The 26209-nt window shown below is 41.4% G+C and overlaps 1 protein-coding gene across 6 annotated transcripts in view; it reads left to right on the top strand.

The window, feature by feature from the left end:
* The window catches only part of LOC117543804 (chemokine-like protein TAFA-1), a 125526-nt gene that overhangs the window by 28752 nt on the left and 70565 nt on the right, over nt 1-26209 (top strand). For 4 of the 6 annotated variants that reach the window (XM_034212379.1, XM_034212377.1, XM_034212374.1 and 1 more), the window contains exon 3: nt 20233-20310. The exons of the other annotated variants lie outside the window; for them this stretch is intronic. In XM_034212379.1, the coding sequence (XP_034068270.1) occupies nt 20233-20310 (78 nt within the window). The remainder of the gene's footprint in view (nt 1-20232; nt 20311-26209) is intronic. 6 annotated transcript variants of the gene reach the window in all.

The raw sequence follows: 26209 nt of genomic DNA, 5'->3' as shown, positions 1-26209 counted from the left end.
AGTGGAGTCTCCTGAGACGCACGTGCCTCGTCCTTCTCACTCGCCATCAGTCACCTTTTGTCTTGCACTTTTCACTCCACCCCTCTCTGAAGTGTGAGCATGTTATTCAAGTCTTCCCGGATAGAGAGAAGGTGTAAGGTGTGAACGTGGATGTCAGTTACGTCATGCACAGTAGAGGCCAAGTTTGTTCAAACCGAGTTGAGCAAATCCTTTACAGAAATACTGCCAAATCACAACATCTGTATTATTTTAACCCTGTGAATATATGTTCACTGGATTATAGACACTGAAGGAGAATCTGACACCTTTGAACAGTCGAGCACTTTAAGTTGTGGTGTAAAGTCACTAAGTAGATTTACTTAAAGAGTGCAATTTGGAGTTATGTTGTACTTCTTTTACAATTCAGAGGTAAATAGTGTACTTTTACTCCACTGCATTTGTTTCCCTTTAGTTACTCTGTAGATTTGGATTAATGATGTGAAATAATTAAGAACTTTAAGACTTAAGTTACACCTGGAGTAGGGCTGGGCGATTTTTTCGGTTTTAACGATTAATTTGCATTTTTACTTTCCTACGGTTTGTGAAATGGCTGAACCGAAAAATCGCGATTTAAAAACATTTCTAGACTCCGCAGATTTGTTTTGCTTTTAAGGGACTCCGTAGTAGCTTACTCTCTCACTTTCCAGAACGCGCACAAAACTCAGCCACATTGCCTGTGACGACCCGATCTGCAGCTCTGTGTACACATATATCACTTAAATTATTCAATACATCCTTTGTACTGAAGTATTCAAGAGTAAATAAAGTTTAATATAAATGATTTGCTGTGGCCAATTGTTTTCATTGCATTTACAGACCCGTGTAAATCTCTGATACCACCCAATGAATGCATTGACTTGCTTGTAGAACCACGCTACACAAAACAGATAGCAACACCTATACAAACTATTTTTTTAAAAAGGGGCTACTGTATCGACCTATATAAAGTATATACATATTTTTTTTTTCTCAAAATACCAAAAATATCTTGCATTTTAGCCATGCCTCATTTCGCTCCATTTGCTTTTTACAGCGCTGTTTTTGCAGAGGGCTGATTCTGTGAGCTGCAGCTGACCACGCCCCCCTGCAGGAGAGGGGAGCGTGCTCTGAGATCAGCTGCTGGGCTGTCTGTAGAGGGGGAGGAAAAGAGATCTCCGTCCTCCGTGTTTTATTCTTATAGAAGTAAGAAGAGAAGTAATGGGGCAGAAACCCTCCTTTTTACGCAGCGGTCCAGACATAGACATCAAACGGCGACACATATTCAGTTGGCAGTTACTTTGGCATTAGGGCAGGGATATCTAGATACTTCCCAAGGTCTGACATCATGAAGTGTGCTACTTTTAAAGCAAGCAACGATGTTTTCAAATCTGTAATCAAAAAGCTCCTCAAAAACACTATTGAAGCAGTTCCTGCCGTTGCTACGTTAGTTCAAACGGTAACAACGGACTACTTTTCTTAGCGGATGCATGTCAATTTAAATCAATACATAAAACTATTTTTTAAGTCAATAAAATCATTTTCTAAATCCATAAAAGCATTTCAATTAATATTGGGAGTCATGTCGTTACTTTGTTGAGAATGTGGCCATGTGTAATAAGCGGGATGATGTGCACATTGCATAATGTGCCTTCATACCGATCTAGATCCCTCCGCAAAAAAAACAAAAAAACGGCTCGTTCGCGGGCGAGAACCGGCTTCCGTCGTTCACTTAAAAGAGCCTTGGTCTGGTTTGTTTAGAAAAAAACAGAAAAAAATCGAGGTTTAAATCGAAAATTGTCCATTAGTTAGAAAAAAATCGCGATTTTATTTTTAGGCCAAATCGCCCAGCCCTTACCTGGAGTACATTCACAAGCTACCCTGCAGTATACAAAGTCATTCATTTTAGCTGCACCTTTACCAGCTTTGATAACACATAAATGCATACAAAATATATTATTCTGAAATGGGCCAATCTGCATAACAAGTACATTTACTTGTGGTACTTCTAATACTTTTGTACTTTTACTTGAGGAGGGTTTTAATAGCACAACTTTTACTTGTAACAGAGTATTTCTACACTCTGGTACTTCCACTTTTACTTAAGAACAATATCTGAGTACTTATTCCACCTCTGAATAAAATACATGTATGATATTTAGCTTATGCTAACACAATGCTGTTATAACGCCTCACAAAGGCAGTGATTTTGGCTCTGCAACTCTTTGGATACAATTCAAAGGCACAGACAACCAAACTACTTTTTAAGTCATAATTAAAGGCATGGTTACTCTGTTAGAAGTCGAAACTTCTTTATTGATTCCAGTTTTTTTTCTTTATCCTGTACTAAATGAGACTTTGTGGATTTACTCTGAGATAAATAATGTCATTTCAGGGATCAGAGAGGCAACTTGTGTACAGTAGAGTCTATCAGAAGCTTTTTACCTCTGAGTCTCTGAGCGCTCTGGTGTGGGTTGGATCAAAAGCGTTCATCAGATCAGAGGGAAGCCAGAGCGGGCCTGAACCCGCACTGCAAAGGTCACGGTTCACTCCATTATTCATCAGGCTCCCATGCAAAAGTCGGGGAGTGTTAAGAAAGAAAGGAGGAGAGAGATCGAGAGATTGATTTATAATAGACGTTCCTCTTTCTAAACCTGTCCTCCCTTCAGAGACCACATGCCAAACGTCTTCCAAAGTTATTCCAGAAGCCCGAGCTCTCCCGTGGAAATGGAACAAAGTGATTGAAGGAGCATCTTAAAGAGAGGTAGAAGAAGCCTCCCTCTTGTGTGGTCTGACCCACTATACCTCAAAAACCTCTGCTCTTGATTTAACCATCACGCTTGTCTCCCACCAATAACCCTCAGAGGAAGGAGACCAAAACAGAAAGCTACCCTTCATCTCCCCAAATATAACGCCTATAACACCACTTTAATGTCCGAGCTCCCAGATCCCTTGACCACTGGCCAAGATGAGTAGATTTTCCAGGAACAGAGAGAATATGTATTCAGTGGGCTTCCCTGAAATGCTGGAGCCTTCTCCCATCTCCACACCAGCAGAAGCAGCAGCGCCAAAACAATTCCCATTTCTCCAACTGTTAAAGGTTCTCCAACGAATACAAAGAGCTGAGAAACACAGAGCACAAGATGGGGTAAAAGAAAAACACATTCACACTTTCCCTGTGAAATCTTAATACGTCTGGGGCCCTTGTTGTACATTCTGTTCGGCTATTGTATTCCCGGCAGAGAATATTTGCTTCAGCTGTTCCGGGTTGTTTTATTTAGTTTTCTGGCATGGGCTTAGCATTGGCAGCAAAGCTCTCTCTCAACAGTAACCCGCGCTTTGCAGCCTTTCTAAAAAACCCAATGGGGAAGGTTTCAGGAGGAGAGCCTGAGAGGTGAGATCTATAACTGAACACACAACAGTTCCTTCGTCCCTGCTATCTCCCCTATCCTGTCGACACACACCCATACGCGCCTCCTCCGCAGAACAATGAGGATTCTGTGATCCCCTGTTGTGCAAAAAAAAAGAAGCTCACTCCCCCTCTCAACTTCTTCTTTTTTTTCCTAATAGCATCATACAGTATCAGCAGAATTACTGCGGCTCGACTCTGCAGCAGCCTCGCTAGAGTGTGTCGAGCCCAGAGGGGTTTATAGCTTTGATCTAACGCACAATACCCAGTGTGTGAGGTGGAAAAGTGCGCACAAACCCGTACGCAAATGAGCACGCAGCTCACCCGTACCAACACATACAGCTCCACAGGCGCACACACATCCCCTTTGATATAGTTCCTGGCTTTTAGCGGGTGATTAGGAGAGGCGACCCAGCTAAGGTCTGGAGTGATAGGAGGAAGCAGGAGCCTGCTGCTCTTTAGTTGGAGGAAACCAATACTCTGTCTGTAGATAGAGGAGTAATTATGCTCAAGGGTTGAGGGGAGAGAGGAGTGAGCATTTTGGAGTAGAAGCCAATGAGTGGAGGAGGATTAGGAAGAGGGAAACTGTGCTGGGGGTTGATTTCAGATTTCCCACTGTGTCACCCCCACAGACAGCAATTACAATTCCTCGAGAGGGATTTTAGTGTGTGTTTACGTCTGAGTGTGTGAGTGAGAGAGAGAGGCCAATCATGTGTGTTTTACATTATGGTGCAGGGTGCGGTTATGTATGTCTTTCCATCCAGTACTGCGTAAATGCAGTGGAGGCTGCGGTGCATGCACAGCTGTGTGTGAGAGCCTGTTTAGTGAATCCACTCCCAACACTTGTTGGTGGTCTGAGGGCTATGAAATATTAATGTGCCCTCTCTCTTAATGATTCATAAATTGTATTTCGATACTCGCCATTCTGCTTCTCCTCGCTACTTTCCACTCCCTATAATTGGACCGTTGGCTTGGTTAAAAAAAAAGAAAAGTTTGGAGCATGAGAAGAAAATCAAGTTTTCCTACCTCCACATATTTCAGGAAGCCGCATGCATCATATTGTCAGTAAATAGTATTCATGAACAAAAGCTCTCCCAGGGAATGTGTTTTTTTTAAGCATTTGCACCAACGCTGTTTATTTTGCTGGGAAAACTGCCGCAGACTGCGACACCTTACAAAATATCAATTTTAGCAGACAGGCAAACGAGGGAATGCTTTATTTACTGCAATAAACCATCCATTATCAGCAGAGAGTTCAAATATGTTCTCTTTCTCTCTTCTGACACTAAGACACGGTAAGGCCCCACTCTAATGTGTGCTAATCTGAAAGAAACAGATTCACATTATGTTTGTTTTATTTATTTATTACCCGGCATCGATCGGCACCGCGGAATCACCACTCAGGACTAAATGAAAAGAAAATAAGCTCCTCACTCTTATGGCTTCTTTATCTGCCGTTTCTCTCGATCCCCCAGCCTTCACCTTGCTCTATTTGCGATTCAATAACACTTTATAAGATGGCACCATTCATATTTGGACAGGTGGATATCTCCAGTGGGATGAAAATGGCTGCTTAAGATGCATTTTATCAACAGCATACTCTGTCTCACACACACACACACACACACGCGCACTCACTCACTCACTCACTCACTCACACACACACAAAGCCATACTTATTTGTACAGTGTAACACATTGAGCTGATTGTCTTTATACTGTATGGTTGCATGTCTACACTACAATGAGGCTATATACATAACATTTGGGATTTGAATGAGCTTTAATGTAATCGCCCCCATCACACACAGACACACAACATGTACTGAGGGATAAGCTATGATGGCTTTTGTAGCAGGTGGGATGCCATTCTTGTAGAAGAATAGAATAGAATTGGGAGGGATGAAACCCTCTTTAGTGGTCAGAGCACACACACAGTGAAATGTGCATTTAACCCATCCTAGTACCAGGAGTGTAGTACTAGGAGCAGTGGGCAGCTATTGCACAGCGCCCGGGGAGTGAGGGGGGAAGGGGGGTGTCCGGTGCCTTGCTCTAGGGCACCACGGCAGGGCAGGAGGTGAACTGGGACCTCTCCAAGTAGAAGTCCACACTGCAAATTTTAGGTCTGGTTGGGGACTTGAACCGGCGGCTCCCAGTCCAAGCCCCTACTGACTGAGCCACTGCCGAATCATACAAACATGAATTCAGCTTGAAAACATTGACTCTCCTTAAGAAGATGTAACATAAGGTCCTCCGTGTGTATGTTCAGTCACGCTCACATATCCATTCAAGGATTCATCGAGATTGATCAGTGCTGCTGTAATTCCCTCTTATATGGCCCGTATGAATAGAACATGTAGTGAATATTGGTGATCATCAATCATTTACACACAAGAATGATCTTATCATCCTTATCTCTTAAACATAGGAGACCCCTGGGAATCAGTGGTAAAAAAAGTAATAATATCGTTTCATTTATTTGAAGGAGCAATATCAGAATATACATTATTTTATATATTCTTATATATTCTAAATGTAGAAGTCCTGCATTGAAATGTTGAGTAGCGTAAAAGTACAAAAGCTGTAGAATCAGAAGTTACAGTAAAAGCATTATGCGAACAGACCGCATTAAAATAATATATATGATATAAATCAATCAATCATTGTTTGAATGATTGATGTATATAATATAATTGGAATGATAACTATTGATGCATTAATATACTTTTTTACCGTCAGGTAGCAATTAAGTCCTATATTCATCCAAAATGTATTTTTTTTTTCATTTTGGGATTATTGAACTAAATTGACAATTCAACTGAATAATTAAAGGTATCAAATAATTGGAAAAAATATAATTTTAACTCTGAGTGATTAGAAGTAGAAAGTACTTCACTATTATTCAAAATTGGACCCATGTGCAGTGCCTAAAGGTGGGGTAGGTCATTTCAGAGAAACCAGCTCGAGTGCGCTAGAATTTGAAAATACACAACTGGAGAAAATCTGCCACTTCCTTACAGAGCCCCTCCTCCAACACACAGGAACGCGCACATGACCAATGAGGGCACGAGGTAAGTTTGTGCACAGATGGAAGGCTGACAGGCAGGTAGGCCATCCAGTTACTTTAGCCGGGCCGGCTCAGATGATTGGTCGTGCTTTCTACAGCGCCACAGCTTCCACAGATTACATTTTTTTAATGGATTTTTTGTCAAAGCACTTCAGATATTCCTTGCTATCGGGATGTTAAGAGCATTCCATGGAATATAACAAAAAGTGTACCTCGAGCCGGTTTCTCAAACGTACCTACCCCACCTTTAAGTAAATGTTTACCTCTTATTGGGATGTATTCAGATTTAATTGTGATTTTTGAAGAAAAAAAACGCAAGCAAATCTTTGAACAATTAGTTCAAAGATTTAGCAAGAAGCACTCAATAAAGCATGGCGGCAGGGCTCCTCAATCACCCTGCCAACCTACGGTCTACGGCAAAGGTCGGTTCTTCTGAGCATCGCTGGAAACGACCGGCTCTAGATATCTTTGGTGACGGGAACGTTCATCTGAACCCAAGCTGACCGATGACCAACGAAGATTGATCTAGTTTATTATGGGCATAACAACTTCCAGGAGCTAATACATCCTGCCAGTGCTGTTGAACAGACAGAGACAAAATAAGAGACAGTTAAGGAACAAGTGCAGAAAAAAAAAACATATTGCTGATGCACCCTTTTTCCCTTTTTGTGCTGCAGACGGTTTCCTTGGGACAACATTGGGGCTACGTGCGTCAGAGGCCAGATCTGTGTTGATGTGTGATGCAAGACCATGGTAGCAATTGCTGCAGGGCTGGAATTCATGTTATTTTACAATCTCCCCCCCCCCCAAACAAATCACCAGAAAGAAATGGTTCTGGCATCCACACACATCGCTATAATGAGCATTATCACCAGTCTGTCACCACACCGCACATGTCGGTATACAGACTGAATATCCTCCCACTTACTCTGTGTTTTCATGATAATGTCACCCACGCACGAGCAAGACATGTTAACATTTCTGCCAAGGAACAACACCAGTGTCCACTGTTGGCAAGATTGTGTATTAAAAATACAATCACTCCCTCGGTGCATTTAACACATAGCCGAAGAAGGGACGCTACACTGTGGCCGGACACAGCATGAGCTCACAGAGACATCTTCATTTTCACAGCATTGTCTTCTTTCATTTATCTCATTATAATTGCTTTTAATGAGGCTAAGAGAACAGAGTCTGGCACAGAGAGAAAATAGAGAGGTAGCTGCAAAAGCTTTTCATCACTGGGACAAAAGTAAATGTTGGCCGACCACTAGAGTGATGCAACATGGTGACATCTTCGTCATCCTTCTTTATGTAAACTGTTCCTGAATACAGTAGGTACAGTGCCTTTTCTTTTTTAGAGACAACTCCGATTTTTCTTTGCAACTCTCATAGCTTTTATTTGTTGCACTGCCACTTTTTGTCTGTGCTCTCAAGCGTACAAAACACAAGTCATTAACTTCCCCCACATTTTCAAAATGAGACACAATTTGCTCCGAGACTTGCAATCATTTCCCTTCTTTTCCATCTTAGTGATGTATTCAAGCCAGCAGCAGCAACCACCCCCAGATCAACCTTCCACTCACTCTGGAGGCGGGGGGATTGTTGTGATGGGTAGAGACATGCTCTCCAGGCCCTGGGGCCCTTTCCACATCTGTAGCCTGCCACCACTGGTCTGTCGGAGCAGGCTGGTGAGCCGCAGTGACCACCAAAGGTCACCCATCATCCCTCAGTCTCCGTCACTGCCATCTTCCTCTGGGTGGGCGGCGGGGTACACCTCCGCCAGCTGACATGGATGCTGTCCATGTTGATGTTTGTGCGGCTTCTAATAATGTTCAGGTAATTTATGTGCCAGTCTAGATGGTGGCGGACCACCATTGTCCTGCACTCTGACCCGCCTGTCTGCTAAATTTCTGTTCTGCCAACAAGGGGCATTGACTGAGCATTGTGTGTTTATTCACTCGCCTCAGGGTGTTCTGGAACAAGCTGCTGCATAGACTGTAAATGCCTTCCCCGCCGTTCCTGTCGTTGCCTCTCTCCTCCTCCGCACATGTCAATATGTCATATTTATAGTATGCATTGCACTGCATAATAGCAAGTGCTAGCTTTTGATTAGGTTGATGTCTCACGGTAATGCAATTCAATGCTATGTATAGAGGGGTAATCGAAAAGGACCAGTCTGCCAAGACGTCCTTCACCGCCAAACACTTAGTCTGGAAGGATGTTTCGCTCCATGTTTGAGATAGCCGAAAAGGGGGGGGAGAAGAGAGTGGGAAGGAGAGGCCAGGAGCAGAGAGGAGTGGAAACCTAATACTGAGGGATTGCTCCGTGACGCAGCCCTACAGAGAGATAGCCCTCCATCTCACTTATCTCCTGTTTGCTCAATTTCCTCTGTGTACGACAGTGCACCTGGGGTCTGGCTGCAGCTTCCCAATTCTTCTCAGCGGCGGCCCCCGCGAGATAATAGCCAATCCCGCTCTCCACACTTCCAAATCAGACGGGGCCAAAAGACCTTGTGCTTTGTTTAAGATTTCCAATGAACAAACCCATGTCCCTGTGGCAGTAAGCCATTACAAAACCAGACAGACTTATATCAGACTCCTTTTTGCTCGGCTAATAGCACAAAGAGAAAAAATAGAAAAAGGCTCTTTGGTCTCAGACAGAAGGTGTGTCAACTGAAAGGGGCTATTGGACGATTGTGTGCTAAAAGATGATGACTCAAAGGATGATTTACAAAAAAAAAAAAAAAGTATGGTTAGCTTGAAGTCAATAATTCAGTCTCTTCAGTACAGAATATTACTTACTGTATGATTGGCTGTTAATGGGCGCGGATTGTGTGAGCATCACGAAGCGCAGATAACAGCGATAGCAAAGCACTCTGTACACAAAGTTACAGAGCTGCCACTAATGCTTTGATGCCCTACCATTATCCTCCCACTCAACACCCTGTCTTTTGTGTTTGTTGAAGGAGTCAGATGCAATTATTAGACCGCTCTTCCGCCTGCGTCAATCAGTCTCCCGTCTCCCAGGTACCTAACTCCTCTTTCAACTTTGACGTCATATCTGTCATTATTAAAAAAAACAACAGCTGCCTTTTATGAAAAGTAGTCCTACTTCTCAGTTTGAGTACCTCAAATGAAAGTGACCTCTATGTTGGCAAAAGGCTTAAGAGAATAACTGGTAACTGGATGGTTTTTGAAGGATTTATATCCAGAACCGTTGTGAACAACTGTAATGATTGCCAAGCATGAATTCTGATTCAGTTTTCCTTTTATAGATGTGTTCGACTGCCAGTTTCATCACATCTTATCTGTATTTGCAGCAAAATTGCCAGATGATGTAATGCCCATTGTGCTTGGTGGACTTCCTGGGGGGTGCAAGGCTGATGCATTGTGCAGATCTGTACTCCACGTTGTCCGGGAGTGTCTTGGTCTAACTGCAAACCGATATAGCGTACAGTTACATCCCAAGGGAACACTCTTTCTGGTCAAAGAGGAAAATAACCGCAGGTGAATCGTTAGGACATCCAAAACCTCAAAAACCCAAGCACAAATCAATGAGCAGAGCTGCCTGTAAGGAGTATGCAAACCAAACAGCCTTCGACTTCCCGATTGCCGCACTATCAACATTTCATGTTGATGTGAAGGGCTCCGAAGCACGCTGGGACAACCACTTGGGCCCTGTCCGTCATGGTAGAGACATACGAGCTGCTAAGGCCCCTTAGAGATGAAAACACAGATATCACCTACACATACACATGTACAGTCACGCTCTCTCACCCATATTATCAGCCACATAGCTATCAGAGCTTGTAAGCTGCAAATCCATTTAATATAAGAAATCCGAGCAGAACAACAGGATAATCAGCAACACTCTGATACGCAGCTCCTCTTTCACTTCTCTACCGTACTTCCACATTTTCTCCTTCGTAGTCTACAATAAGCCTCACTGCAAAGGAATCCAGTCTTAATATGTTGCATACCATTGAAGGCTTTTAATGTCTTCAGTTTCCGCACTTCAAAATGCCAAATCATTGCTAACCTACTTAACCCAGCACCTCCGGAAACAGTGAGGGATTACAGCAAGACTTTTATCCCTGTAGTAAAAGACCACACTTGCCAGGGAGAGGAATCGGGCGGGGTGGTTCTTTCTTAATAGGCCAGTCTCTAACTAATGCTCTTAAATGATAGATTAAACAGGGAGGCTCTTGGTGGTACAGAGGGTGGCGGGGAGATCCAAGAGATCCGTGAGCGAAATCTGAATTAGAGACACATGGTTAGAAAGAAGCAGGGAGAGGCCAGCAGGAGTAGGAAATGCAGACGGTTGGAGTTGAGTCTTAACACAGCAAGTCATTCAGCACAACAGTTCTAAATAATGCAGCTGCGGATGCACAAACCCCTCATAACTAAGATGCTTTACCACATGCTGTCCGCTCACTAATCAATTACCTCTTATGGGGTAAACCAACATGCCAGGTTGGGTATAATTGGAGGCAGTTTAAGTACTTTAAGGTATTTTATTGTATACAGTGGATGGTCTTTAAAAGTAAAACCTCAGAGTGGTGGCTGGAGAGCTGCTATTAGAAAGGAAGAGAGAAAAGGCTAGGCACCAAAGATCATATACAAACACACGGCTTCCTGTTTACTAGTCTTTACCGCTTGTACACTAAACACACCCACACTGGTATAGCCACTTGCATTTCCCAGAGTTGAATTGGGAAAAGTCAAGAATGCTTGTGAGTTAATGGAAAGTCTGGAGTCATTGTAAAATGCAGCAGTGTACAACGACGTTTTTTTTCTCCCTGCTATTGCTCAGACTCCGCTCATATGCTGTATTGGCTGTATAGTCTTTTTACCACAGTCAGGATATGTAAGTTAACTTTCTCCGTTAAAGACGGGCACTTCACATGAATGTGTTCACGCTGAGATATTTACTGGTTCATTAACTTGGGATGGGCCATGCTGTGCTTTCTTTCATGTGACGCTGCATATGCAACTGATCACAGATTCATGTTAAATATGCATTTTTACATTCTGATGCATTCGTCTGTTATAACGGCACAGTTTCAGTGCAGTTCTCACGCCCACCCTCCCTAAACTTGCCAAGCCATTTCTCTGTTTGTCTGCGCCTCCCAGCTCATTAAACGTGCCGGTATCTTTTGCGTCTAGTGCACCGCTATCTAAAACATGAGCAAACACACAAGTAATGACACATTCACGCGTAATTATATCGTAGATTATTATCACATTACAGCCTCTTCATCATATGTTATCAATGAAAACTCCCATAGCTGTCTGCCTGCTTTTACCCCTGGAAGGCCTGTGCTTTGACACAGTGTTGCATACAATTAAATGTAATAGCCGATGCTTCATAAAGACCTTCTCTTCTCAAGAGCAGCCTGATGATTACTTGTTGAGATATTATCTCTTATAACACCCGGCCACTGTGCATGAATGTCACCATTTATTAGTCAGAGCAGTAGTCACACTGACAATCCTTATACTCAGAATGACACAGATAACTATCCAGAGAGGATACTGTGAATCCTCTGATTCCATTATGCTAAGAGGAGTCCTGTCAGCGACAAGGAAGCTCTAGTGTCATTTGCTTTATGAAAGATTTGTCTATGTCGAATTATAGCAGTGAAATATCATGTTATATCATGGCGAAACAGGGATTTGCTGATGGAAAGAGAACATAAAGAGTGCATAGGGCAACTGTGGCTGCGAGGGAGTGCGGTCGTCTTTTAACCAGAAGGTTGTGGGTTCGATCCCAGCCCATGCAGTCAACATGTCGATGTATCCTTGGGCAAGATACTTAACCCTGAGTTGCTCCGAATGGCATGGCCAACAGTGTGTGAATGTTAGTTCCTAGATTAACATACACTGCTCTGTATGAATGGGTGAACGACATGTATGTAAAGCGCTTTGAGGGGTCTTAAAGACTGGATAAAGCACTACAGACCATTTACCATAGACTCGAGCGTGTAGTCTATAAATGTTTCAGGACAACTGATACTGATATTGATCATATGTTTCCTGTTTGATAAATGTCAGCACTAGATCTGAGTTTAAACACAAATCTTTGTGCGTGTGCAACATGCTTCTGACCCTGCACATATTCATCAACAACACTTCAAATAACCAACATCTACATTTAACGTGTATGTTGCGTCAGGAGGTACAACATGTCGCCTTTTAAACTTCAGAAAAAGGTATACAAATACACTGACTTTGCTCTGCTTGTGTAGTCATAAGCTCAGTTAAAAATAATACTTTGGTAAACAAAAGAGTTATTAATCCCTTCTACGATTTTCAAAAGGACGTGTGTGCCTCAGAGGGCAGACTGCAGCTTTTGTGATAGTGAAAGCTGAAGTCCATTAGACAGGCATGCAGGCCCTGGAAGTGTAATTAAGCAGCTACCTGGCACAAGTGTTCAAAGCCCACCTTGCATCAAAGTGAAATACCCCTGAAGAAAATAATTAAATCATTATTTATTATTTACTGACTATACACAGGATAAACAGAATATTTTTTAAGCACCTACTGTAATGCAACCTCTGAGCTCCGCGGAGAATAAACCATTTCTGCACCTAGTCTCTGCGCCTCCTTTCTATTGTGTTTGCAGCAGATAGAAATGTAAAAAAACACATGTGCTGCCTGCAATTACAGTGTATGACTTATGCAAAGGAAAGTGAGAGGAAGGATACGGGTGGAAAGCATAAAAGAGACAAGTGAGAACAAAATGAAGTGACTGAGACTTGGCACTATCGTGAGAAATGGCAGATCTGACTCACCTTTGGGTGAAGGCCCGGTGGACACTGAGTGATGCTGATGTTGAGTGACGCAGCAGCCCATTGGCTAGTAACTAAACAAAGCACACACTTGACACGCTTGGTGACAAGCCTGAAACAGAATATTATCTCTCACCAGTCGTTCTCTGTACCACAAATATGTATCATTTCATAAAGCTGGCTTTCTCATTTCACTGTGACATGCATTGTGGCACATCACAGCTAAGCCATAAATTCGTTTTCACTGTTTTAATATTTTTAAAACTACCCGGGCATGGATGTTATTGGAGCAAACTTTTCAATGTGTAAATAATGAGGTTGTTTAATGTGATTATGGAGGTGTCAACATGATGAATGTTTTGTTTGAATATAGAAACACATTAGATGTTCCACTGACTATATTTAATGTGTGGTAACGATACAAAGACCTTTTTGTTCTCACTCTGCAGCACAACGAAATGCAGTTGTAGTATACAATGTTGCAGTTTTTTGAATTTCCACGAAATGTAAACAGCATTTGCACATCAACACATTTTAACAATTCAAATTCACAACGTCTCTTAACTTTGTGGTAACTTTACTGATGCTCAGTGCTCAAAGGTCAGAGTCCACCTCCTCTCGTCCTCCGGAGTCCTACGCTCTGTCCTGCGGTCCACCTCTCAAGTTCAGTAGCTCAATCTGTAAGGTAGGCACAACTGTCTCTGATCTCCCATTGCTGGGTTATCTTGAAGTCTTATTTCATCAATATTTTTTTCCCTGCGACCGGACATCAACTAGGAGCAGACCGAGAAGCCCAAGGTCCTAGCCTGGTTAGCTTAGCTCCTGTATTTGCTTCTCTATCTTTCCTCTGTGGCAATCACTCCACAAATGGTCTTAATTGGTCTGACAAATCTGGCTTAATGGCTGGATTGAAAGAATATGCTGTGGGTGTTGATCACCTTAAGGTCTGCTGCCTTTTATCCAATCCCCACGCTTCGCTCCATGATGTTTTTGAGTGAAAATCATCATATGTCAGACAGGCTCCAGTCATAAAGGTAAAAATAGCTCAGTGGTGCAGCAGACGCAGGTTCAAATCCTGCGGTCTTGTAGCGTGACATCGCCTCAATCTTCCCATTCCAACACTGTCACTCCCTAATAAAGGCACAAACTGGCCCAAAAAGATCTGCATCTACATGGCCACCCTTAAAATGTCCACTACAAATTTGACTATAACAATTTTGGCAAATAACCATAGGAATGTAAACATCAAAATGAATCACTGAGCCAATGTTTCTCTTTTGAGGTGAAGCAGGGTTTTCCTTCAGACTTTGCACTAAGTCAAGTCAAGCAGATCTTTTAACTCAATCAGCCTCCTCTCAGCACACATTTAAAAGTCTGTTTGAAGATTCAGCTGAATTAAGTCACATGCAACAAGCGGACAGCAAAAGTGTGTAAGATTAAAGGCCCACACACCAAACTCAGACAAGATGAGGATACTCGAGATCTGCACATATGACTGTGCCTCTTGGTGGAGAACACACTGTAATTTAATGATTCACTGCACATTGAAATGGTATGAGTGCTATAAAGAGTATCAACACGCCTTCACTAATGTATGTTCTAAAGCCAGCAGGATTTGACATGATCACTATCGGCTCCCACTGCCGCAGCAGACACTGAGGAGTAAATCACTCTGCGGAGATGATTCACAGATGATAGATTACGTATTCAAAATCTCTGGGAGACTGCAGTTATTGTAAATAATGACCCTATCTACCAGCGGCATTATGCACACAACCCGTTCTTCAAACATTACAGCAAGACTGTTGTTGTTCTTCAACATCAGTAATGCTGTCACACGCAGTAACTCATGTAAAGCTTTCCTCTGACACAGTCGTGCCCTTGTTGCCTAACACTTGATTAGCTAGCAACCTTGTTTTCTGTCTGCAGCTATTCAGAAGTACACTGAATACAAAAGTGTTTAAATTGCCATTTTTACATCATTAGTTGTTAAGGAAGTGTGTTTTAATCGTTGCCCTTAGATTCCCAGATCCGTGCAATGCTATGCAGTGCTACAGATTCTATGCACAGGGGTTGAGGGGTTTCCATGGAGACGGATATCTGGACTAACTTATATATGATTTATGAAAAAAAACTCAGGTATCATAAACCTAAGGCTCTCGGAGGAAGAAGATCACAAAGCGTCTGGTCAGAGAATGGATTGTGAATCCATCACAAACATAATGACCGTTTTTGTGAGTCGACGTCTGAGACAGGTTTTTTATCAAAATACAGGCTTTTCAGATCGGAAACTTGCCGTGTTGTTGGTGGGAATATTCTGCTAACATGGCTGAGTTATGCAAACAGTGTGAAGTAATGGATAATAATGGGAACAAAATCCGTCATGACTTTTGAAGTTTTAGAGTCGGCTCAGGGATGTAACCCGAGTGAACTGGAATCATTTCAACCTCTTTGACCTGGCTCTGAAGAAATAAAGCTCCGAGCTCCGAGCTGAGGAATAGGAGGTCAGGGGCCAAATGGTGGCTGGGGAATGGGTCAGTGATTACAGTAAGAGGCCCAGTCGCTCATCGATCCCGCGGCTCGGGCTAAAGCGGGTGAAGGAGTGGAGCTCCTCTCACAGACACTCGGAGACACAAAATGGAGCTGATGCAAGGAAACAGGAAGAGATGGGGGCCAAGGAGAGGCCAGGGACACAGAGAAGCAGAGGCACGCACTATGAAGTCTTTCCGAATGCGAGTAGGAAGGGACGTGTCAGCGAGTGTCGAGGCAACAAGGAGTGTGTGAAGTGAACCTGAACCGAGAACCCCTGGAGAAATGTTTTGTATTCGTCCAGTGATAAACTAAAAATAATAAAAACACACACTTGGTGTATTCTGTTTTATTCTCGAAGCGTTCGTGTACACATGCACACTCTGTTATAAGCTCTACCTTGACAGCACCAAAACTTTAATTACTTTCAAACACGGTCGTGCTTATGTAGCTTGCAACCGTTTCTTACTGAGAATCACAGACCAATGTTGTCCAGTAATCACAGGGAGAAGGGCTTATTGAAAAAGCTAATTGCCTATTAGGCTCAACTTGTTGCCTTGGAGTTTCCTAGCACGGTTATGAGGCGGAGGACTAAAGGGGCTTGAGAAAAATACGAGGCGATGTTTTCAAACTTCAGAGAGAAGCTGTCAAGCTGTAATGGAAAATGCCAAGTTCTGCAATGAGGGTTTTACACAGCCAGAGAAACAGAAAATATTTATAAAGTTGGAGTCATTCAATCACACTGCCTGTGTGAAAGGGCAATAATGGAACACAAATACCTTCCCTAAGATGCTTACACTAAAATTCATCTCAACATTTACAAAGTGAAATGTGCTGGTGGTAAGAAAAATGTGATCTTTTGAAGTTATTCTTATATTTTGAGTGCCTTTTGTCTTCAAGGCTAATTTTGCAAGACTGTTTATATTATCCCTTTTTAACACGGCTTGGTTGGATTTGTTGTTCTGATTGGTCAATTTTGAAATGAAGAGGTCAGCTCTTTCTTGATGGCAGACCACTGCTAAGGACACTCTGGAATTAGGACAATATACTGTCATATCAATCCGCAGAAAAAGGTCTGATCAATTAAACGTCAGCTCCGACTGAAAAACAGATCAATCTTCGGTCTTGTACTTCTTAAGTATTATTGTTTGCGGTGCAGGAAAAACAGCGAAAGAAATGTAAAGACACGGAGAGCTGGACGAAAGAGAAATCAGCAGAAGAAGACGACGCCTACGGACAGGAAGTAAACACTAAAGGGAACATTGTATGGGCTCTTGCAGATTAATATCAAGAGTGATTCATGGAAATGTAAACGGACAGTTACAGAGCAGAACATGTTGATGAGAGTTGCCTCATTTCAAGAGAAGTTGTTAATGAATAACAGACTATTTATTTCTTAGCTGTAGCAATGCCATCATTGTATCCTGCTCACTCTTTCGTGGTTCTTTTCTCATTAATGACCGGCTCGCTGCATAGTATCCCTTGCACACACTAATAGAAAGAAAATAGTACAATTCAGACACAAATAAGACAATATCATCAAGTTGTCCGCCCCGTCCCCCAGCCAGCCCCACTTATCCTCTGCACTGTTATTTCTGTTCAGAGCCCTTTTCTTCCCAGTCCCCATGAAGCCTTCAGTCATTTCACCCCCAACTGAGTTAATCAGAGGTGGAAGCTACAGAAGAAGTCTACACTATAATCTGCCTAAACACATGCAGCCAAACACACCCTACACTCGTACTTGTATAGGTAACAATCGAGTTGCTTGGCTCTCTCCTGTGAGTAGAAGAGAGGGATGGATCAGGCAGCTGGGAGACTATATTGCTCTGATGATGGCTGTCATTAAGCTACTGAAGGGGCTCCACTCAGGCCTCGGCTCCTGGCCCCATACAAACTACTGCCGGACACATAGTATACCCCCCTATCACGTCTATCATAAAAATGCAAATCGATGTATTTTGTGAACCTAACGCTGCCTTTTTCTCATTCTACAACCTCGGATATCTCCGCTGTGATTTGGTGCCAAGTGAAAGACATAGATTCCTAAAATGTGCAGATTATCATGCCTGTCGACGGATGGTGTTAAAAAAACAGCAACTACCAATGTTTCATCCCAGTGCTCGCAGTAAGCAACACGAATTTGAGCCAAAGCCACCCCCGACAAAATGCTCGTGGGTATGCTAAATATGGCGCTGGCTAAATATAGACAGTTTTTTCATAATGCTTTTCATCAGCACCGGGGCCATTGCCCAGCATATTCTTTTCTGATCATTGGCAGAAGCCTGTACCGTATGCGTTGCTTATTTATTTGGCAGAGACAGACTGTTTACTAGAAGCAGCGTCACATAGCTGGAAGTTCCTGCTTGTTTATTTATTTGACTCCGGTGCATTGTGCCGTGGTGGAAACTGAAATATATCAAAAGGAAAGAAAGTGTTATTGGATCTGCTGATGAATATTTGTGAACTTAATAGTGCATGGGCATGTGAAGAGTGTAGGATACATGCTTCATGAGTTTAAATTAAAGTGGAAATGATTTGTCCTGCTGGGTATTTGTGATGAGAATATAAACAAATCTGCAATTATTATAATTCTGTAGCCACTAGATGTTTCTGATACTCTAACTTTTAAATGCGTAAATAATTCATGTTTCAGCTTCATTAAACCACAATACTTGAATATATTCATTTTAACGGAAATAAGACAAACCGTAGCCAAAATGCCAAAGGCAGTTAAAAGCATCGTCTGGATGCTGTCGGGAAAATATAAAGAAAGAAAGAAAAGCATATAAATAAAGAAGTAACTGATGAAAATAGTGTGATATGGATGAGAATACAAGAGATGTCTCAGTGCTATTGGCGGGATCTGGCAGGATGGAATACAAGTGTGTGGCCGTAGAGGAGCCCTCAGCTTTGTAATGGATCAGATCTACTGCCACTAACTGCACCTGTGTTGTTGCCATCACTTCTCTTCAATATTTGAGGAGGTAATATGCTGCCAAGAAATCTGTTGCTCAGACTCTAACCGAGAGTAAAAGCACTGCAGAATCTAAAATGTTCAGTGATAAGGCAACCGTATTGTTAAAAAAACAAACTGAAATCAATCCCTTGCAGCAGTACTTTATCAATGTATCGCGGCACGAAAAGGTTTCTTGCATTAATATGGTATATTAATAGTGGTCTATTGTTTTTATTATATGGCTGTTATTTATTTTTTAATTATTACATTTATTCTGGTTTGTTTTGTGTTTGTATCTTGTATTTTAAATGTATTTATATTATGTTGTGTGAGCTTATCTCTCTGTACAGCACTTTGGTCTGAAGGTTTTAAAGTGCTATATAAATAAAGTTGGATTGGATTAAGAAGTTCTGTATTTTATGGTTTGAGTTAAGGTGCTGCTCTATTTCGCATTTCATCCATTACATATGTTTTGACTGGCTCTTTTGTAGTCCTAAAGGGATAATTCAAGTGGCCGGTCAGCTTTTACCCTAAAAAGAACATAAGCCAAGTTGGATTTGTACACAAAATATGAAACACTCTAGTAAGTGATGTCAGTTATTCAAAATAAAGGTGCAAACGTTTCTAAAATGCCACTATTTTGAAGTGACTCGCTGCTACTTGCATACAAAGATGCATTTATGATGATCATCTCTGTCCTTGGTTTGATTCTGGACGGGTAAATATACTTTTATAAATGTGTATTTCAGGTGTAAATGAATCAAATTGGTTATAGATTTTTGTGTGGCAAAGCTATGCCTTTGAGCATTATGGGCTCATGTGAGATGTGTTGGATAATAAACCATAAGAACAGCACTTTTTAAAGTAGCAACTTTTCTCAGTGTCGTACCCTATGCAGCAGGTTTTTTAATATCCATAGATGTCAACAGCATACACGGTGGAAGCCCTATGACCAAGCGTCAAATGTTATTCAGCCTCGCGCCTTGGACTATATTGCTATTCCCCACTGCAGAACACACTTCTTTTCTTTTTATAAATGCCAGCATCTTGAAAATGTTGGATCAAAATCTTAAGTTACATTTAGTTCTTCCCAGCAATAGCTTTCTTTTGCACGGGAAAGGTTGCTACAAGACATTCAGTGCTAGAAATTCCAGGGTAGAAAATAACTGCGTGTGCTGATAGGGGGGCAAAAAAGTCTCCAAGCATGTTTTGTGAGATGAATGACAAAATGACACCCACAGGAAATGTTATTATATTTGAATAGTGAGCAGAAATAATGTTTAGATTCAACCAAAGCAGTATTGTTCTTCCTGTGTTGGTACTAGATCCCTGTCTAGCACTTAATCCACAGTGATGTCTGTCTTTGAACGCATTTCCTCTCCTGATCCCCTACTGCTAAAAGACTTGTTTCACTTTTAATTACTTGGAAGCATTCATCTAATTTCTAAAAGCATCTATTCACAGCTCTGCATCCTGACATACACAACAACAGAGATGATGTTCTTATTGCAGAGAGGGAGGAGGAGATGCTGCGTGTTTGTGGTATGTCAAGTCAAATTGTTTTTACATTTCATCTTGTTGGCTCCTTATCTATTCAACAGTTTATCTGCATCTCTGCTGGGATATGTGCAGGCTCCTGGCGTGTGTCTGTGTGCTAAAAACTGCCAAAGCAAGGAGGCGGGCAGCTTGCTGTGTCAAGGGCTGTAGGGGGAATGTTCAAACCTCAGTCAGCGGGGGATTGTGTGTGAAATACAGATGTTAGAAATGGCTCGTCTGTTTGCCTATTGTTATCACAGCTCTTTGGATAAGAGAAGAGCAGTCTTGGGTTTTAACTTGACAAGGGAGAAACAGAATGATAAATTACCAGCTTTCATCCTACCTACACCCCCCCCCATCCCAACTCTTCCCCCGCACCGCCGCCACACCCTGCTGTATGGCGTAGAATAACAACAGATTACAAAGTAATTCACAGGCAGTTACACAATAAGCAAAGCAGATAGGAGTCTCCACCCTCTTGTCTCACCAACTGCCCCACAGGAAAACACAGCATTGGTTAAAGGTTTAATCTGTAACACTTTACACATTAAAATGCCTTAAAACGGACAAACCTATGGAATATATAGTATTAAGTTATGTACTTACATTATCCCAAATGTAACCAACAATGTTCAAACCTAGAAAAATGTAATTTAATCAAGGTAACGGTGCATTTAAAGGCATCATTTAGGGGCGTTGGTGGCGAAGTCCATAGGGACCAGTTCAAGTCCCGGAAAGACCAAGTGCTACCGAGGTGTCCCTGAGCAAGGCACCGTTCCCTACACTGCTCCCCGGGCGCCGTACATAATGGCAGCTCCTAACACTATGGGTCAAATGCAGAGAAACCGTTTCGTTACATAGTACCTGTACGTAATGACGTTTATATAATAAGTTGAATCTTCTTCTTCTTCAATAATTTCACACCTATGTAGTTGCTTTAACTTTTACAGGGACAACGGTAAAAAATAAAGCATTCCCTTGTGTCGGCATAAAACATACAATGTGGCAGAATTATTCTCAGTAACCGTTTTACATTAATTGCGTGACATTTTGCAACACTTGCTGTGTGCTATTATAAAAAGGTATAATTCAGCTACCTTTTTCAGTCTTCGCGACTACCTTATTATCACCTTATCACCAGACGAGTCGACTATACACGGATAGTTGAGTCATCTGGTAATGATGAGTCAGCAAATTGACGTTAGCTGGTGTTCGTTTCATAAAAAGGGGCACCATAACATGGTGTGAAAACAACTATGTTGTTGAGTGGCCTATAGAGTAATTGTCTAAGTAAATGTAAGTTTGCTTTGGTAAGCAGTGACGTGTATTCTCCTAGGGCTTTTGTTGTGAAAGGTAAGAGAGGAAGAAGCTAAACTGAAATGCCTTTGCAAAAAAGAGTTTGCCTTCTTGGTTGGGACTATAGAGCTTCTGTGTTATTATTTTAGTGTTGAGTGTACTACTAAGTGTATGTGCAACTCATAACTGTCATCTTAAAACTTGAATTAATTCCCTCATGATTCCTGCCCAAATCACTTTATATACTATTTTTATATCAATATTTTAACTATTTATTCCCCCGTATGATTGTATGTTGTCTGTCCTATTGCCGTGTTTTTTAGTGTTATATATTTGTTTGTATTTTTTGCACACCGGGACAAAGTTGCACTCTGAATCTCGTTATACTCTGTGTATAATGACAATAAAAGGCTTTAACTTTAATACAATACAATAATTTTAATCTTAAACCGTGGTTGTGTACCAATTTAAGAATCCCATAATCCCACGCTATTTCAAAAAGTCAGCAAAGTAAGTCTACTATTACTGTTTTGATCTTATGGCAGAAATGATGATGTAATGTGTATCACTTTTTATAAAAACAAATTATCCTGGGATTTTTGCTCTCGATAATAATGAACTCATTTTCATTTTTTACTGGAACTCAATATTTACATGTTAATTAGCCAGAAGAGGAAATAAGCCCTTAACGCTGAATGCTGACGATGGCCAGTTTTCCTCCAGTGGTAATGAAGTCCAGCATGTAGGTTGCCGAACAAAGTAACTTATAATGTACCTCTGTTTAAAAAAAGAAGAAAGTGCTAGACACAACAAAGATTAAGGTTTCAGACACATCGCTAGCAGACACGCATGCACCGTTTGAACAAAAGGTGATGTAACAAAGATAAGTTTGCTTTAAGGTAAAAATAGCATAGAACAAAAGTTATCTTGGCTAATTAAAGACATGATAATTAACAAGAACAAAGTTAGGCGTTCGACTGAAGGTGGGGATCTCAATGCGTTAATTAATCACCAGAGACCGTTGGCGTGGTTGTGGCCATGAATGATGCATTTTTTAGGAAGAGACATATTAACATGTGGAAATGGGTGCCATATTTGAGTAAAAATAAAGTTATACCTGCACCTTTAACCCCACATGCCCATACCTCCTCAATCCTAACCACTATCCTCCCACTCATCTTAAAACACATATGTCAACCTGCACCATCCACCACCTCCGAGGAAAAGTAAAATATCTAAATTCCTCCACGCTGAGCTGCAGGAGCACTCTGGCTGATTTGTAACATTAATTTCTCATGATGTCAGTCAGCATCCATCAGCGTTAAACTTTAGCATATCCACAAGATGACTGTCTGGGACATACGTGGGAAGACACCGGAGGGCTGTGTGAGAGGATGACTGGGATGGCATCCCCCCACCCCACGCTGAACTTCTGTCGCAAAAAAGAAAAAGTATAAAAACAAAATAAAACAAAAGCCAGATGAAACTTATCTTCTGCCTCAATGCCTTCCCATAGCTCTGTGGTCATGTTTCCCAGAACACCTTCCCTGGCTTTTCCAATTACAGTGGAGAACAAAACAGGAGATGGGAACAGAAGTGTGTAATGGAAACACACACTGCTGGCTGGTGAAGTTGTGTGTGCGTGTCTGGGCTGTGTGTTAGAGCGGTTTCTTTAACTGGTTAACAACGTGTTTTTTTTTTTTTAAATATAAGACAGTGTAAATTCGTATGATCCAAAATATAGGTGATATGTTTTTTTTGTTTTTTTTAAGGAGCTTTCATTTTGTGTAGGTTTTGGCGGTCCCCGTGTACAGAAACTGTTATGGAAATCTAAAAACCCCAATACTGTAGAGTACAAGTCAGAGTGATCAAAACAAATAAATGGTGAATCAGACAGAGTTGTCTTTCTGATGATTTTATTTGAAGCTTCAAATATATATATAAATACAATACAATAAATATAGACACAGGTCCCACAGAGTATAGAATATTCTGCGCGAGTGTGCACAGTTCAATATGGTAGCAAGGCTTATATGCAAGAAATGGTGGGAAGGTAAGAAATCTGTCTTCACACGGTCACATTGTTATTAGACACATGTCCTTGAGCTGTAGATCTCAGGAAAGGCAAGTTCTCGTGTGACTACAGTATGTGTAAGTCCATTCATAATAGCAGCTGTGGCCTTGAAGTAGAGTAGATAGAGGCAAACAGCACATCTAACCAAATGAGAAGCATTTGGTTTAAACATATCAGGATATAATACAAATTTCCACTACAAAACGGTGATGTTTGCAGGCACAGGAGTGGCTTTAGAAAACCTCTAACATTACTTCTGAAGCAGGGTGGGAAGGTCTGCACTTCCCAGGCCTGGTTTGGCTTCTTCGGTGCCTCCATTTCCGACAGCCGGCCCACAGTATGGCCTGAGCGTCAATGCATCCTGATCTTCTTTCAACATGACATGTTCTTCTCTTTATGAGTCTATATCACTTATGTAATTGTTCTGTTTTTTTCATCATATTCGAACAGGCTTGGCTTCTCTGCTGAAACACTTTGGCCAAAATGCAATCTTAGAACCGTATAGCTTTTTATTTATTTATTTATCTGCATTCATATCTAGATATCTGTTCATAGAGATGGCGTTGTCTCTCAAATGTTATCTGCAGAATAGTTGTCAGACCAATAGCTGACACAGAGCTTGACCTCACGCACCAGGTAGCCGATAACTCCAATAGTGATTTGGTAGATTGAACTGAAGATGCTGTCAGCAGAGCTCACCAGCTTCCTCTCCTCACATAGTTCAGCCTTTGTGGGCAGAACAGTGTTTTCATCCATCATGCATTACCTTTCCATGATAGCATAACTTCCGCAGCCAGATCGTTTTACATGATGTAGTAAGCCATGAGGTTTTATGCAGGCTTACTGCCACTAAAGGAACAGCCAGTTCTTCTCTTATTGAAAGGATTGTTCCCCTCTGTCTCACTTGTTTGCATTTTTATGAAAAGGAAGAGGCTTTTAATGTAGCACATGCTAGCGATGCATAGAGAATGACCTTCACTTTTTTTTTACCAATGGTTGAACTAATCCAATTGGCCATGTCTAGAGATGAGCAGAAACATGTCTCTGCGTTATCTTATACCACTTTAAGCTCTGAACTTGATCCTCATCCTTTTTTCATTCTGGGTTGTAAGCAGGAATGCGTTTTATCTAGTCCAGTCATAGTATTATTTTATTAGAGACTTGAATAATCTTTAAAAAATCATTCCCTAATGCCCTGTCCCTGAAAAACAAAATGAGAGTGAACAGTTTTTCTACTTTTAGATGTTGGATCATGTGATCAGTTCAGTCGAGAAACCATAAATGAGCTTTTCATAGTGCTGGAGATAAAAATCTCAGTTTCAGGCTTCTGTCAAAGAACTCTTTGCTGTGGCACAGACAGAAAATAATCTCAGCTCACATTGTTTCAAAGAATGACTCAGTATAATGTGGTTTGCCACAGAGTGTATAAATATTCCCTCAACGTGCGCTCGCTAGGGATCTATGTGGACTATCAATATGATGGATTAATCTTTGCCTTCTAGAGGAAAGAATATAATTAATCAAAGCAATAATTACACCAACCTCATGCTGAATTGCACTACACTCAGCCGGTAGATCAAATGGTATCATCAAAGTGCTGAAGTGGATAACGTATACCTCGAAGGACGAGTAGAGAGCAACAAACTTCACAGGTTATCTTTTTATTTTGCCTCTTATATCTTGAAAATGGGACCGCTTAATCTTAAATTGTCGAGGTCAACTCCGGTTTCCTATAATCATTCACACGAGGGGCATGACGCATACATGTACATATTCCCCTGCAAATATATTTAATCAAAACTGTTCAAACAAGCTGTAAAGCGAATGTCTGGCAGTTGCAACACTTGTTAATTGAAAGGGTCTTTCTTGTCCTGCAGAAAATAATCTAGCAGTTTGTCCGAGGTTCATTGTGAAGATACTTTAAGCTATATTATTTAGTGAATTTCAGTTCCTTCTGTTTACCAGTACAATGTTTAGGTTATAGATATATAGGTGTTTTTTGTGAAAGGTAATAAACAAAAGGAGTGTATCTTCTGTAGCCTTTTATTGACGGGGCTAAATAATTACAAAAAGCAAACGTTGGATATCAGCTTTACAATGAGATGACGCTGTTTGGAAACTATCACAATCACAACTCTTCTCAGAGTTACTACATGTTAAGCTTCTGGTTAACCCAAATGTTTAAAACACAGATCCTTCATCCAGCCTTGAATGGCAGTCCCTTGTTTGGTCAAAGTTGTCAGCTGGCAGTTATGGCTGCCTGATAAATGAGCAGAAATCTTACTCTACATTGCTCCAGTGAACTGTTGGGCAGTCGTGCATATTAAAGGTCACATTACTTTTGTTTTCGTACAGTACACAAATGCACTCGGCGGATCAAAGTTATTAACTGTAGCACTCAGCAGTTAAATAAGCCTTTTAATTGGAGAGAAGGCAGTTTGATTATGGCTTTCTAGCTAGGGTTATGGTCCTTTAGACCTCTGTATGAGCCTCGGTGTTCACATATGCATGCATGTGAGTTCATCATATGGTGGA

The sequence above is a fragment of the Gymnodraco acuticeps genome, unplaced genomic scaffold, assembly GCF_902827175.1.
Source record: "Gymnodraco acuticeps unplaced genomic scaffold, fGymAcu1.1, whole genome shotgun sequence".
NCBI classification, from domain to species: domain Eukaryota; kingdom Metazoa; phylum Chordata; class Actinopteri; order Perciformes; family Bathydraconidae; genus Gymnodraco; species Gymnodraco acuticeps.
The sequence above is the reverse complement of the archived record's forward strand: the minus strand, read 5'-3'. Positions and strand labels throughout refer to the sequence as shown.